Source organism: Thamnophis sirtalis, unplaced genomic scaffold (assembly GCF_051295495.1).
Source record: "Thamnophis sirtalis isolate CommonGarterSnake01/CBP01778 unplaced genomic scaffold, rThaSir2_p1.2 scaffold_2, whole genome shotgun sequence".
Classification (NCBI taxonomy): Eukaryota; Metazoa; Chordata; class Lepidosauria; order Squamata; family Natricidae; genus Thamnophis; species Thamnophis sirtalis.
The window spans coordinates 32,528,472-32,545,103 of NW_028261382.1; the positions used below are offsets into that span (position 1 = coordinate 32,528,472).

At 46.6% G+C, this 16,632-nt stretch overlaps 1 protein-coding gene across 1 annotated transcript in view; it reads left to right on the forward strand.

Moving 5' to 3' along the window:
* The first annotated feature begins 299 nt into the window (after nucleotides 1-299).
* The window catches only part of NTNG2 (netrin G2), a 61,130-nt gene continuing 44,797 nt past the window's right edge, over nucleotides 300-16,632 (forward strand). Inside the window, exon 1 of the mRNA XM_014075161.2 lies at nucleotides 300-1,332. Within this exon, the coding sequence (XP_013930636.1) occupies nucleotides 1,120-1,332 (213 nt within the window). The 5' untranslated portion in view covers nucleotides 300-1,119. The remainder of the gene's footprint in view (nucleotides 1,333-16,632) is intronic.

Genomic DNA, 16,632 nt, shown 5'->3' on the forward strand with positions numbered 1-16,632 from the left:
TCTTCTCCTTCTCTTCTCCTTCTTCTCTTCTCCTTCTTCCTTTTCCTCCTCCTCCTCCTTTTTTCTTCTTCTCCTCCTCCTTCTCCTCCTCTTCTTCTTCCTTCTCCTCGTCTTACTGCTGTTTTCTTCTTCTCCTTCTCTTCTCCTTCTTCCTTTTCCTCATCCTCCTCCTTTTTTCTTCTTCTCCTCCTCCTTCTCCTCCTCTTCTTCTTCCTTCTCCTCGTCTTACTGCTGTTTTCTTCTTCTCCTTCTCTTCTCCTTCTTCCTTTTCCTCATCCTCCTCCTTTTTTCTTCTTCTCCTCCTCCTTTTCCTCCTCTTCTTCTTCCTTCTCCTCGTCTTACTGCTGTTTTCTTCTTCTCCTTTTCTTCTCCTTCTTCCTTTTCCTCATCCTCCTCCTTTTTTCTTCTTCTCCTCCTCCTTTTCCTCCTCTTCTTCTTCCTTCTCCTCGTCTTACTGCTCTTTTCTTCTTCTCCTTCTCTTCTTCACCTTCTTCCTTTTCCTCGTCCTCCTCTTTTCTGCTTCTCCTCCTCCTCCTCCTTTTCCTCCTCTTCTTCTCGTCCTCTTACTCTTTTCTTCTTCTCCTCCTCCTCCTTTTCCTCCTCTTCCTTCTCCTTGTCTTACTGCTCTTTTCTTCTCCTCCTTCTCTTCTTTTCCTTCTTCCTTTTTCTCGTCCTCCTACTCTTTTCTTCTCCTCCCCCTCCTCCTTCCCTTCCTCTGTGCCTCTCTTTCTCTTTCTCTCTCTCATATAAGTCCTACCCTCACTGCCCTCGACTGGTCAGATTTCATCGCAAAATGAAAATTTGATAGCTCCCTCGATTGATCGGAGAGAGTCACCTCTGGCTACCTCTGCATCCCGAGACTGCTTAGCTGACAGAAGGAGAGGATGAAGTGGAGCAAGACTTGAGAGCCGATCAGTCGGGAAAGCGGGGCGCTCGGGAGGGCTGCTCCCCATGGCTAAGGAGGAAAGATAGAGAATGGCCCTCCTCTTTCTTTTCCACGGGACCTCTCTAAGGTCGGTTTCGAGTGGGAAGCTTCCATGCTGAGCCACAACACTCCCCCAAAGCCGGTCTCTGACTCGCTCACGATTCCAGGATCCCTCCTGCTTGGCTGCATCTGCCATGCTTCACCACGTGGCAATCTTATTGCATTGTCTTCCTCTGGTCGTGGGACAGTATGACATCTGCAAATCCTGGGTCACCACGGACAATGGGCCGATGTGGGAGTTTTACGCTTGCCAGCCCAAAGCGATGGCCATGAAGGATTTCGCCACGGTCCGGGTGGAGCCTTCCGGCATCACCTGCGGGGATCCTCCCGAGCGGTTTTGCACGCACGTAAGTAGGTCTCCTTAATTTTACGCCTTGCTCGTGGCTCGCGGCATGGAAGGAAGCACTCACCGTGCTCCCAATGGCTCCTTGGTTGCCGTCCAACGCAGCATCTCAAAAAGGCAGTTGACGTTTCCGCCCACAGTCGTTAGTGAGTGGGAAGGAAGCGGTTCAAACAGTTATGTCATGTCTGTCAAGTTTCGGCATCAGTTTGGGGTTTGATCTGGCCCAGGGGTCGGCAACCTTAAGCACCCCAAGAGCTATTTGGGAGCCCATTTCCCACAGAAAAGAAAACACCGGGAGCCACAGAAACCCTTCCTGTGCCCGAGTGGCTACAAAACTAGCATATATTGTTGAATTAAATATTCTGTTTCCTTTCCTTTTCTTGGATTTATCCATGGTTGGCCTACCGGGGGTTGAAAAGCTCAATCAATTGCATGCGGCGGGTGTCGCCCAGTGGCGGTTGTGACGCATATTTTGAGGGACAGGGAGCCGCAGCAGAGGGGAGAAAGAGCCACATGCGGCTTCAGAGCCACAGATTGCTGAGCCCTGATCTAGCCTTACAACACAGGGATGCTGGTTGTTCTCCCTTCTTGGAGACACACAATACCAGTGAAGGTGAGACAGACCAGAGAAGTGAATTTTCAAAAATGGAATAGTTGTGTTGTTGAAAGTGTGCCTTACGTGGTCAAGGCATGGGTGGGTGGGAGAGTTGAGTGTCCAGTCTGAACCCAATCCTTGGCATGTCTAGTTTTTGTGCGAAATGGATTCTCCGTGCAGAAAGTTCTCCTTTTAGTCAAAGGTGTGAAAAAGCAGCTTTTGGGGAAGAAGCTGTAACATGTTGAAGGTGTGTCTTTGCGTCTTTTCCGTGGATAGAATACTTGGGTCAGGTGTGAAAGGATCCAGGTTGATTTCACATCTTCAACTGGGCATGAATCTTTCTGAAGAATTGCAGATGGCATTATGTCAGGGGGATGTCATACCAAGAAAATTCGCTTTGCATCTGGGGGAATGTGGAATTGAGAAACATAGAATATCAGGGCTGGGAGGGACCTTCGAGGTCTTCTAGTCCAACCCCCTGTCCGTGGCAGGGGAGCCTTGTTCTTTTGCTGAAGGAATCAGCTGAATTCTCAGTTTCCTGGTAACCTAGATGGCATTTCTCCGGGCATAGGAGGAGCCCTGGCTATTCAACAGTTTGTTTTAAGTGATATGGGTGTTCTTCCCAGCTCTTACTGTAGATGAGTAGGTCATTGGATTGAATTTGATTTGTTAGCCTCGGGAAAGTAACAGCGGACCAAAGTGCCTTTCTTGTAAATTGAAAGAATAACCAAATAACAGTGTTGGAAGGGAATTTGGGGTCAGTCTGGTCATTCTGGATCAATGGCTGTCCAAAAACTCCAGGGATGGAGCAGTAACAAGGGGAGAAACATTGTTTAGAACATAGAATCATAAGGCTGGAAGGGACCTTGGAGGTCTTCTAGTCCTACCCTCTGCTCAAGCAGGAGACTCTACACCATTCCTGGCCAATGGCTGTCCAGTCTCTTCTTAAAAACCTCCAGCGGTGGGACATCCACATTTCTTTCTCTTTGGTTTGGTTCTCTAGTAGGATTGGCCAACATCCTTGATTCCATACAAAGAGTGTATGCTTGGCTAGCCATGCAAGAGCTCACCCCCTCTGGGCATTGGGCAACCCTCAAACTTTGCCACTCTGCTTCTTTGACTGATGGTTTGGGCAACGGTCTCCAGTTGGCCCTTGACACCCATACAATGAGTCACTTACAGATGGTTCTATTACGTCCATCTGGATCCTCTTTTCTACCTCAAGATACGGGAAGTGTTGATAGCACTTTACAATGCCTTGGTAAGACCACACTTAGAATATTGCGTCCAGTTCTGGTTGCCACGATGTAAGAAAAAAAAAGATTTTGAGACCCTGGAAAGAGTGCAGAGTGCAGAATTAAGCCATTTATAAGGCCTTGGTAAGGCCACACTTGGAATACGGCATTCAGTTTTGGTCGCACGATGTAAAAAGGATGTGGAGACTCTAGAAAGAGTGCAGAGAAGAGCAACAAAGAGGATTAGGGGACTTGAGGCTCAAACATATGAAGAACGGTTGCGGGAACTGGGTATGTCTAGTTTAATAGAAAGAAGGATTAGGGGAGACATGATAGCAGCCTTCCGATATCTCAGGGGCTTCCCCAAAGAAGAGGGAGTCAAGCTATTCTCCAAAGCACCCGAGGGTAGAACAAGAAGCAACGGATGGAAATTCATCAAGGAGAGAAGCAACCTGGAATTAAGGAGAAATTTCCCAATGGTGAGGATAATTGATCAATGGAACGACTTCCCTCCAGAAGTTGTGAATGCTGCAACCCTGGAAGTTTTTAAAGAAGAGATTGGACAACCGTTTGTCTGAAACGGTAGAGAGTTTCCTGCCTGAGTTGGAGGTTGGACGACTAGAAGTCAGATCTAAGCTTTGTTTGAGTTCTAGCTGAACTTTACCCCTGTTCCTTCTTTCCCCTTAGTCTGTGTCATAAATCACATTCCCCAATGAGGTGCCTTCCAAGTCTGGTTATTGCGTTGTGTGTTATCTCATTCCATAATATCCCCTGATCCCAGAGACGATGGTCAGAGATGGCTTTACAAGAAGGTAGAGCAGGATCGGGGAAGATGCTTAAGAGGTCTTATTCCCCCCCCCCCCCCCGGTCAATGGAGCCGACAGAATTGGCTGGATAGATAAATGACTTGCGTTGGCTTAAAGCAGACTTTCTGATGCATTTTAAGAATCAATAACCTGGGCTGGATTCCTGAATTAAAATATGGCCACGATAGGAATAATCAGAGTCCCATCGCTTCTTCATTAATTAGTGTCTAAAGATGAAGGTGGGGCTGGAAAATTTTGTGTGTGTGTGTGTATGTGTGTGTGTGTGTGTGTGTGTAGATATCAACTTTGTTGCCATAGTGAGAGAAGGAAGAGGACCGCATTCCACGCATGCTTTCGGCTAAAGTAGGATTTCAGATTACTGCAGCAGGCTTGCACCTCATTGGGGAATGTGATTTACAACACAGACTGAGGGAAAGGAAGGAAGAGGGGTAAAGTTCAGCTAGAACTCAAACAAAGCTTAGATCTGACTGCGAAAAGGCCTTGCCTAATGGTGCTCCTAATAAATGACTAGTTTTGTATTGAAACTTGGCTCGATACTCATGAATCAATTAGGGCATTTTTAGGAAACCTGACAGTAGACACAGCCTCGTCGTGTGCCAACTCAGGAAATTGAGTACATTTTGAGTGTCCATGGAAGAGTGAAGTTGGGGACGGAGTGGGACGTTGGAGAAGCTCAACGCTGCCCAGATGGTGTGGGACATCAATTCCCATCATCCGCCACCCGAGAAGAGCCCGCTGGCAAGGACTTTGTAAGAGCTGTCACCGAGAAGATGTTTGTCTTCTCATGTTGCCCTTAAGTGGAAGCATCGATGGTCATTTAATGGGATTATTTTGAATTCCTAGGCTGGGTTGACATAAATTTACCAATTCAGGTGGCCAAGTAGATTAAAATGCGACTCATTATCTTGTGGGAATCTTACAATGCTTACCCAGTCGTGAGGACTATGGTTAGATGTGTTCACTGGAGTGACCTCTGTTCTGTTACTGAGGGAGGCTGTTGCTAAGTGAGGCTTGCTCCCATTTTACTCCTTTCTTGCCACAGTTGCTAAGCGAATCATTGCAGTTGTTAAGTTACGAACTTGGTTGTGAAGTGAAGCCAGCTTCCCCGTTGACTTTGCTGGCCTGGAGGTCATTAAATGAATGATTACGAGTTGGGGACTAGCTGTCTTGCATCACTACAGCAACTCCTTGAGCAAGGGGGGTTGGACTAGATGACCTACAAGGTCCCTTCCAAATCTGTTTATTCTATTCTATTCTATTCTACTCTATTCTATTCTATTCTATTCCTATTATTTCTAATTCTATTATTTCTAATTCTATTCTACTCTACTGTACTCTACACTATTCCTATTATTTCTAATTCTATTCTACTCTATTTCTATTATTTCTAATTCTATTCTATTCCTATTATTTCTAATCCTATTCTACTCTATTCTATTCCTATTATTTCTAATTCTATTATTTCTAATTCTATTCTATTCCTATTATTTCTATTTCTATTATTCCTAGTTCTATTCTACTCTACTCTATTCTATTTTATTCTAATTATTTCTAATTCTATTATTTCTACTTCTATTCTATTCCTATTATTTCTATTCCTATTATTTCTAATCCTATTCTATTCCTTTTATTTCTATTTCTATTATTTCTAATTCTATTCTATTCTAGTCTTAATTCATATTCCATTCCATTCTATTCTATTCTATTCTATTCTAACGGTGATTCCTTCCTTGGGTTTAAGATTTACTGTATTGTGTGAATATGGCTTGAAGGATTTCCAGTATACTTCACTGGTCCAGTAAATTGTGTGTGTGTGTGTGTGTGTGTGTGTGTGTGTGTGTGTGTGTGTGTGTGTGTGTGTGTGAGGGCCCCCACAAAAATGCCAATCCTCTTGCATTTCTGTGAGAAATATCCATGGAGAGGAGAAATATATATATATGTGTGTGTGCTGTGCCAGTAATGATGATAATAATAGTCCTTTCATAAAGAATTAATAATAACGAGAAACTCTCAAAAGCTACTGAAAATAATGCTTCCACGTTGGTCGTATTGTCCAGAATATAAGTTTGGGAAGTTGTCCAAATTTGGTTTACTTTGCATTATTTATTTACTGGAATCACCACTTGTAGTGTGCCATAACCTGCCTCTTCATGATTGAGTTAAATGAAAGGTGAGCTGGGTTTTTTAAAAAAAAAATCATGACTTTCTCTATTTTTAATTATCTTTATTATTTTGGATTAAAACCATCTTCCATCTGAAAGAAAAGTGAATCTTTTTGACAAGGAATCATCCTTTTTTTAATGACCCCATAATCCTTTGCGAGATGGAACCTGGGCAACGGAGTGGAGCTGAGTGTTTCCTGGCCCGATGCCTTTCTTGTTGCCAATACGGAGTTTTGTTTTTCAGCAGATATATTGTCAGTGTGCCGAGAGAGAGAACATTTCGACACGCAATGAGAAGTACAAACTAAGAGGCTGGGTGGGGTGGGGAGAATAACAAGTTTCATGCTTAGCATTAGCCACTGTTTATCGGTGAGTTCATTCTAGCTAGTCCTCGACTTGCGGTCCCAATTAACCGTTGCTGAGTGAAGCACTTGTTAATTGAGCTTGGCTCCATGTTATGACCTTTCTTGCCACAGTGGCTAAGCGAATCGCTGCAGCGGTTAAGTCAGCGGGCCCGGTTGTTAAGTGAATCTGTCTTTTCCGCAGGCGTTGCTTGTCAGAAGGTCGCGAAAGGGGGTCACGTGACCCCAGGACACTGCGACCGTCATAACTATGAGTCGGTTGTTGAGTGTCCGAATTTTGATCTCATACCCCCAACAATGCAAAAATAGGCCATGAGTCACTTTTTCCCCATGGTGGTTGGCTTTACGTGGCGTGCAAACTCACCCAGCGTCCGGTATAGATAGATTTTGACTTACAACCTGGATACTAAAGGTTGTAAGTCAAGGTCTATCTATACTGGACACTGGGTGAGTTTGCCAACCACCCTGGTTTTATGAATTGCAAAGTCACAGCATGCCAACCAGGTTTGTTGAATGAGCTTCGGCGTGGCTGTTGCGACTCACAGCTAGTGCGAGGTGTAAGAGGATGCTTTACAAATGCCCAGAAGTGAAGGGTGTGCGCGTGTGTGTACACACACCTGAGCGTGAAAATGTTTGTTTTGTTTTGGCTTTCACCCCTTCTTTGGAGTGGAGGAGCTCATCAGCTCCGCTGGAACCTTTTTAATTAAAAATAATCCCGCTGTTTTGTCAACTGCTTTATAAATCACCGCAGAGCTCTTGATTTTATAATAGATCCATAAAAGTTACAAGCCGGAGGGATGATAAAAGGAAGAAGAACATGAATTGTCTGGTGTAGACACCACCGCTGTGATGCTACGTTGAAGGTGCCCAAGTAAGAGCAGAGAGCTAGAACCTGGAACACAGAATCGCAGAGAGGTCGAAGGGACCTTGTAGGTCATCTAGACCAACCCCCCCTCCTAAGCAGGAGACTCTACAACAGTGTTTCTCAACCTTGGCAACTTGAAGATGTCCGGACTTCAATTCCCAGAATTCCCCAGCCAGCATTTGCTGGCTGGGGAATTCTGGGAGTTGAAGTCCAGACATCTTCAAGTTGCCAAGGTTGAGAAACACTGCTCTACAACATTCCTGACAGAGGGCAGTCCAGTCTCTTCTTGGAAGCCTCCAGGGATGAAGCTCCCGCAACTTCCGAAGGCAACGTGTTTGACTGCTCCTTCAGGCTCAGCCTGGTCATCTCCTAGGATATGGATTGGTCTAAGATATGGATTGGTCAATCAAACCAGGGTGAATTTACACCGTTTCAGATAAATGGCAGTCTCTTCAGAGCCTCCAGTGATGGAGGGCCCACAACCTCTGGTGGCAAGCAGTTCCAGGGGTTAATTGTCCTCACTGTCAGGAAATTTCTCCTTAGCTCTAGGTTGCTTCTCTCCTTGATTAATTTCCATCCATTATTTCTTGTCCTGCCTTCAGTTTGGAAAATAGGTAGACTCTCTCTTCTTGGGGCAGCCCCTGAGACATTGGAAGTGTTCTGACCGAGGCTTCCCGAGAGCAAGAAGCAAACTCTTTGTCCCGACACAAACCCCTTTTATTAATTTGCTGTGAATTCGGCTCATCCGCATCCAGCCAAGTCTTTCGAGGGAGGATTTACAGTCACAGACCTTATCTGGCTTGGAGAGCTGCCAGGCTGACATCTGCAGAACTTGGCAAGGAGTCTCGGAGTGTCACAAACCAATGAAGCAAACTAACGGTCTCCTGCAAACTCCACTCCCCTTTTGTGCCTCTTTTATTTCCTCTGGGAGGGGCCATTCATCGTCCACCTGTGGCCTAAACTCCCAAGTCGGCCCCTGTTCCTTAGCTGTTCCTTTCGTCTGGCCACTCTGCACATGCACACACTAGGAACAGGCTCCAGCTGTTCTTCTGCCTCACTGATGTCTGACTCCGAAGGCAGCTGATAACTGGCATACGGCCCTGGCCCCCTCTCTGCCTCCAACACAGAGCCCTCATTGGAGCCTTCCCCAAACTCCAGGACTGGCCCATCTTCCTCCCCAACCTCCTCACTGTCCGAACCTGCTACCAGCTTTGCTGGCTGCTGGCGGGCGGCAACAGTTATTCAATTGATTTGTGGGGTCCTTGGTGTTCTCTGAGCCGAGTTGTTTTGTTGCAGACATTTCATTATCCAACTAGGTAACATCACCTCCAAGCCTTATTCCTGAGTCGACCTTCCCCAGACTCCAGGATTGGCCCATCTTCCTCCCCAACCCTCCTCACCGTCCGAATCTGCTGTCAGCTCTGCTGGCCATTGGTGGGTCACAACAAGACTGCTATCATGTCTCCCTTAGTTCTTCTCTTCATATACCCCGTTCTTGCAATCGTTCTTCATATATTTTAGCCTCCAGTCCCCTAATCATCTTTGTTGCTCTTCTCTGCACTCTTTCTAGAATCTCAACATCTTTTTTGGGGCGTGGGGGGGGGGGTATCAAAGTATCCAAAACTGGTTTATGTATTCCTTCTTGAATTCCAGGAGGTTCCTCCATGCATGGAATGAAGAAGGTGGGGATGAATCTGGATTTTTTCACCCTCAAATTTGGATTTTTCCTTCTCTCCACATGTCATCCCGGGCTCTCCGGCCACAAGGAAAGCAGAGCTGAGAGCAAAATACCGCCTTGCATAAGAAGGCAGGGAGCTAGTGATGTTTTTTAGATCAAAGGTAAAAAACTCAGGAGGGAAAAAAAACCCTAAAGGTCGGTTTTAGATCTCATTATCGGCTTGGAGATGCTGAATAATGGATGGAAAGGAGCATTAAGGGCATATTTCTCTCTCGCTCTCTCTCTTTTCCCCTTTTTTTAATGTTGAAAAAAGTATCCGCAAAAACTCTTAACTAGTTCCGTGTCTTTGTTTCTAAAGTTTCAGCAATAGGCATTTGAAGTCACTGGCATATATTGGATATAATGAAGGGGTGGACGGATGTGGTGCCTCAGTGGCTAAGACGCTGAGCTTGTCGATCAGAAAGGTCGGCAGTTTGGCGGTTCAAATCCCGAGTGCCGCGTAACGGAGGGAGCTCCCGTGACTTGTCCCAGCTTTTGCCAACCTAGCAGTTCGAAAGCACATAAAAAATGCAAGTAGAAAAATAGGGACCACCTTTGGTGGGAAGGAAACAGCGTTCCGTGCACCTTTGGGCGTTGAGTCCACAGAGACGTCTTCGGACAGCGCTGGCTCTTCGGCTTTGAAATGGAGGTAGACTGCCACAAAAAAAAACAGGGATCAGTTTTGTGACCAACTCAATTTATGACAGTCACAATTTATAACCTTAACGGGCAGGCTCCATTACAGTTGTATGTTGAGGAACACATTCATTATCGCCCTATTAAACTCACCAAGCCAGTGTCAGTGAGAGGGGCGAAGAGAAGTTAAATTCACAAAGCATCCCTAAGCCATAATCCGCTTGGGGTTCAGCATGTCGTGTAAAGTCAGCCATTGCTTACAAACCATGGTTTAGGGTTCTGCCCCAGTTTGTTCAACTAACGATGACACTGAAGCTTGTTTGAGAGTTCCTGAAGTTAAATTTGTAGCATGGCAGTAACAGAATTTGAGTTTTGGGCCTGTCTCTTAGTTCTGGAGAAAGGACTGAATGGGACCAATGTACCACTAGCTCAGCCGGGCAAGAAAATCTTGATTGTCCCTCAAAAATGGAATGGATTGAGTAGAGTGGTACTAGATTCTTTCCAGAGTGAATGAATTAGTCCACGCAAAAAAAGGAGGAGGTTGGGATTTGTAAGGACCCAACTGTATTGAGGGTTGACTGGGATGTCTTCAGATCGTCCCAACTTGATGTGTTTTACGATGGCGATCACAACACTCTCAACAGCACACTGAAAGTAGGTACGGTGCAGTGGTGGATTTCAAAAATTGTTCGAACCTACTCTGTGGGTGTGGTCTCCTTTGTGGGAGTGGCTTGCTGCCCATGTGACCGGATGGGAGTGGCTTGCCACCCATGTGACCGGATGGGAGTGGCTTGCCTCCCATGTGACCGGATATGAAGATGCCGACGACACTTGTCAGAAGCACCTTAAATTACCTCACACACAGCACTGGCATGCGTAAGAATAGGATGTAAACTTGCTTTTCAAAAGGCATCTTTGGTTTGCGTTAAAACAACTTCAACACACGCAATGTTCTGATTGCACCACAAACTCAGTAGTCATCCTTACCTTTCACAGAGGCATGGAGTTTTATACATATGAGCATGATAGTGTAGAATAATCCTATCCAAGGACCAGTGGTGGGTTTCAAAAAAAATTGGAACCTCTTCTGTAGGTGTGGCCTGCTTTCCAGGTCCACTGGTGGAACCACTTCTAACCGGTTCGGTAGATTTGACGAACCGGTTCTACCAAATAGGTGCGAACTGGTAGGAACCCACCTCTGGTACGGTGGCATTCAGATCAGGACCGAGAAAGAGGTCCCATTTGTATGAAGGGTTAATTTTCATTGGTTTCAGGATAGCTAAACATTTCAAGAAGTATTCAGACAATGGCTTGGCTGGTCCCACGGCTTCCTTCGATCTCTTTAAGATTGCTTTAAGAAGAAGGTCATGAGATGCCACCACCAACTTCTGATTTTTGAAACACTGGGCGTTTTTTGAACAAGATCCTTTCCCCACCCTCCCCCTCCTGAATCATAATAAATTTGATGAGTCTGCCATTTGGGATGGGTGTGTGTGTGTGTGTTAAATGAAGCATCACTGAGGACTGTTGTGTATGCATGCATGAGTTCAGAAATCCAGGTCAAAGGAAGGAATTCATTTGCCAACATCTGCCCTCCGATGAAAGTCGGTCTATCTTTCACAGCCCTGTTCTCTTCCTCTCTTCCTCTCTTCCTCTCTTTGCGACCCTCTGGAAAGACAAGGCTGGATAGAAAAGAAGGGGTGAAATCAAGGAGTCTCTCATCACCTATTTAACTAGATCTAGTCTAATGAAAAGAAGGAGCAGGGGAGACAAGATAGCAGCCCTCCAATATCTGAGGGGCTGCCCCAAAGAAGAGGGGAGTCCAGCTATCCTCCAAAGCATCAGAAGGCAGGACAAGAAGCAATGGATGGCAACTCATCAAGGAGAGAAGCAACCTGGAAAAAGGGAGAAATTTCTTAATTCTTTATTAAGAATTAAGCCATTTATAAGGCCTTGGTAAGGCCACACTTGGAATACAGCATCCAGTTTTGGTCGCCACAATGTAAAAAGGATGTGGAGGCTCTAGAAAGAGTGCAGAGAAGAGCCACAAATATGATTAGGGGACTGGAGGCTAAAACATATGAAGAACGGTTACAGGAACTGGGTATGTCTAGTTTAATGAAAAGAAGGACTAGGGGAGACAAGGTAGCAGTGTTCAATATCCCAGGGGCTGCCCCAAAGAAGAGGGAGTCAAACTATTCTCCAAAGCACCTGAGGGCAGAACAAGAAGCAATGGATGGAAACTAATCAAGGAGAGAAGCAACTTAGAACTAAGGAGAAATTTCCTGACAGTGAGAACAATTAATCAATGGAACGACTTCCCTCCAGAAGTTGTGAATGCTCCAACACTGGAAGTTTTTAAGATGTTGGACAACCATTTGTCTGAAGGGGTGTAGGGTTTCCTGCCTAAGCAAGGGGTTGGACTAGAAGACCTCCAAGGCCCCTTCCAGCTCGGGTATTCTGTACTCTGTAAGCTCTGTAAGAGAGAGAGGGAAGCCTTTTTCTAACTCTTGTTTCGGTTTCATTGCAATCCTGTCTGGAAACTGATCATAAATTCCCCCTAATTCTTTTGCCAGTCAAGCGCCCAACCGTTGCTAATTCAAGTTAAGCAGCTGCGACATTAAGAGAAATGAAGACTAATTTACTACCAATAAAGCGAGCATCAACTCCCCATTTGTTGCTACAAGAATGTCTTGGGGACCATCGAGGGGTGAGGATCTGTTGGTGAACTTCAGAAAGGTCTACACCAAGGAAGCCTCTTTGCACACGCATGCACACATGTACAGGTAAAGGTTCCCCTCACACATCTGTGCTACTCGTTCCTGACTCTAGGGGGCGGTGCTCATCTCCATTTCAAAGCCGGAGAGCCAGCGCTGTCCAAGGACGTCTCCGTGGTCATGTGGCTGGCATGACTCAACATCCGAAGGGGCACGGAACGCTGTTCCCTTCCCACCAAAGGTGGCTCCTGTTTTTCTACTTGCATTTTTTATGTGCTTTCGAACCGCTCGGTTGGCAGAAACTGGGACAAGTCACGGGAGCTCCCTCTGTTACGCGGCACTAGGGATTCGAACTGCCGAACCGTCCCCACCCCAGATGCCCCATGAAGTTTTGAAGTTGGTTTTTTACTTGGCTGGGATCCTTAACCTGCTTTTCAGAAAAGTTATTGCATGTTTTGGTTTGGCCTCCTTTGCCCTGATTTCTCTTTCTCTGTCTCTCTCTCTCTCTCTCTCTCTGTGTATCTTTCTTCACTCTCTCTCCTCTCTGTCTCTTTTTCTCCCTCTCTCTGTTTATCTCTTTCTTGTCTCTCTCTTTCTGACTCTCCTTTTCTCTCTGTCTCTCTCTCTTTCTCTCCCCCTCTCTTTTTTCTCTCCTCTCTTTCTCTGTGTCTCTGTCTTTCTCTTTCTTCCTCTCTCTCTCCAACCCTCTCTCTTTCTTTCTCTCTCTTTCTCCTCTCTTTCTCTCTCTCTCTCTCTTTCTCCTCTTTCTCTCTCTCTGTCTTTCTCTTTCTCCTCTTTCTCTCTCCCTCTATCCATCTCTGTCTTCCTCTCTCTCTTCCTTTCTCTCTCTTTCTCCTCTCTCTCCCTCTCCCTCTCCCCGTCTCTGTCATTCTCTCTTCCCCTCTCTTCCTTTCTCTCTCTTTTGCCTCTTTCTCTCTCTCTTACTCTTTCTTTCTCTTTCTCTCTTTTCTGTCTCTCTCTCTTTCTTTCTCTCTCTCTCTCTCTTTTCTGTCTCCCTCCTCTGCTGTTTCCCTATCCTGCCCTGCACTTGAATTAGCCAGGCCTGCAAACGTCCCCCCCCCCGACACACACACACATTCCCCATTTTTTTTTTAAAAAAAAACATTAATAAAATATTTATGGCCCTGCAAAGCTGCAAATAGAGAGGGCAGCCGGCAGAGCCGCTTTTAAAGAGCAGCAGCCTCCTTTTCCAGTGTCCTAAGCATTTTTCCCCTTTTCTTCTCCTGACCGAATCAATAATGCACTTTGCGTTGTCATAGCTGGAGGCTGCGGCGTTTCAGCATGGCTGTTTTTCTCTTTGCGAGTGGGACGGTGGGGGGTCCTTTTCGGGATTTCCTTTGGGTTTTTAGGGAAGCGATGGGAGGAAGAGGCCTTGGGGAGCATAGCAATGCAGGCAAGTCCCAAGTTGGTCTCCTACAGCAGCCCCAAGGCCAATGTTCCCTTCTGTGGGGCATTTTCCTCTGGCCTCCCCGTCACTTTTTTCCTTGCGTGCCAGACTTCTTATGCAACATCCGGCTCCTCTCGTCTCCCCGTATCTGGACGGTGGACAAACCATGCGAGATGTGTTTAATAATAGCATATTCTCTGGGCCTCTTGAACAGCATTTGGTTGGCTGAGGCCAAGGGAGGGAGGGAGGGAGGGAGGGACTATTAAAGTTGAGAGAGAGGGAAGGAAGGAAAGAGGGAGGGAGGGAGGAAATTAAAGTTGAGAGAGAGGGAAGGAAGGAAAGAGGGAGGGAGGGAGGGAGGAAATTAAAGTTGAGAGAGAGGGAAGGAAGGAAAGAGAGAGGGAGGGAGGAAATTAAAGTTGGGAGGGAAGGAAGGAAAGACGAAGGAAGGAAGGAAGGAAGGAAGGAAGGAAGGAAGGAAGGAAGGTGTCAGCGTTCCAAATATCATCCAGAATTAAATCAGAGTCCAAGGCAGAGCTTTCCATAGATGTACCAACATGTCTCGCTTATTAAATTGGAACACTGACCGAAGGAAGGAAGGAAATTAAAGTTGGGAGGGAAGGAAGGAAAGAGGAAGGAAGGAAGGAAGGGGTCAGTGTTCCAAATATCACCCAGAATTAAATCAGAGTCCAAGGCAGAGCTTTCCACAGATGTACCAACATGTCTCGCTTATTAAATTGGAACACTGACCAAAGGAAGGAAGGAAATAAAAGTTGGGAGGGAAGGAAGGAAAGAGGGAGGGAGGAAGGGAGAAAATTAAAGTTGGGAGGGAAGGAAAGAGGGAGAGAGGGAGGGAGGAAGGGAGGAAATCAAAGTTGGGAGGGAAGGAAGGAAGGAAAGAGGGAAGGAAGGAAAGAGGAAGGAAGGGAGGAAATTAAAGTTGGAAGGGAAGGAAGGAAGGAAGGAAGGAAAGAGGGAAGGAAGAAGGAAATTAAAGTTGGGAGCAGGGGTGGGTTGCTTCCGACTGTACTACTGGTTAGCAACTCCCACACATGTGCTGTTCAATATAAGTTGTTCTTCATGCATGTGCAGAACAATTTACAGGGAACCATGCATGTGCAGTCTCTAAAAAACAAAATGGTGGCAGCCCTGGGGCGACGAGGGAACGGATTCGGGTGTGAGGCCGGTCTGGGTCGTTGCCGGTTCTGCAACCCAGGCCTGAATTCCACTACCAGTTTGACTGAACTGGGCTGAACTGGGAGCAACCCACCTCGGGTTGGAAGGCAGGGAAGGAAAAAAAGAGGGAGGGAGGGAAGGAAGGAAGGAAAGAGAGAGGGAGGGAAGGCAGGAAAGAGAGAGGGAGGGAGGAAATCAAAGTCACGAGGGAGGGAAGGAAGAAAACAGAGAGAGGGAGGAAGGAAATTGAAGTCAGGAGGAAGAGAGGGAAAGAAGGAAAGAGGGAGGGAAGGAAGGAAGGAAAGAGGGAGGGAAGGAAGGAAAGAGAGGGAGGAAGGAAAGGATGGAAAGAGGGAGGGAGGGAAGGAAGGAAAGATAGAGAGGGAGGAAGGAAATTGAAGTCAGGAGGAAGAGAGGGAAAGAAGGAAAGAGGGAGGGAAGGGAGGAAAGAGAGGGAGGGAGGAAAGGAAGGAAAGAGGGAGGGAGGGAAGGAAAGAAAGAGAGGGAGGGAGGGAGGAAGGAAATCAAAGTCACGAGGGAGGGAGGAAAGGAAGGAAAGAGGGAGGGAGGAAAGGAAGGAAGGAAAGAGGGAGGGAGAATGGGAGGAAGGAAGGAAGGAAATTGAAGTCAGAAGAAAGGGAAAGAGGGAGGGAGAATGGGAGGCAGGGAGGAAGGAAGGAAATTAAATTCAGGCAGAAGGGAGGCAGGGAAGGAAGAAAAGAGGGAGGGAGGAAAGGAAGGAAAGAGAGAGGGAGGGAGGGAGGAAATCAAAGTCACGAGGGAGGAAAGGAAGGAAAAAGGGAGGGAGAATGGGAGGAAGGAAATTAAAGTCAGGAGCAAGGGAAGGAAGGAAGAGGGCGGGAGGCAGGGAGGGAAGGAAGGAAAGTGGGAGAACGGGAGGCAAGCAGTCAGGCAGGAAGGCAGGAAGGAAGGAAGGCAGGCAGGCAGGCAGGAAGGAAGGAAGGAAGGAAGGAAGGAAACACCCATAAGGAAACCTGGATTCTCTTAACAACAGCTAGATTCGCTTCCCCTCTGTGAGATTTTGTGAAATCCTGCTGTCGTTGCAAAAAAATGATTGTGAAACAAAGTCTGAGCTGCCACCGCAACAACCTCACGATGACGGAAATTCCTCCTTTTAATTGTGGCCGTAGCCCGCCGAACCCTACCCTGTAAAGCTGTAAAAAGAAAGGGCAAGATTGTTGGCTTTTTTGCCAAACTCCTGCTGGTTGAGGCAACCTAACCCAGAAGCTGATTGTACTGGTTTGGGGTGGTGCCAGCCATGATCGCTGGTACTGCTGGCTTTCATCCACCCTGGTTGGCTTCGGCTCTCCTGGTTCATATTCTGGATCAAGAGAGATTGGGGGCAATTCCTTATTCTGAAACTCTCATCCCAGCCTAAGAGGATCAGCTCTTTTAAAAGGGGACGTGAGGTTGTCAGACGGAGGCAAGACAAACCCACCTCATCCACTGATACGAAGGCGCTTCTAAAATAATGAGACTCTGAAGCTGGGAGTACCGAGCTTCCGAGGCCTCTCGGCCAGTCTGGACAGGGAGATAATCTCCTTAGTGGCACAATTCCTGACCTAGAAACATTAACTCCTCTG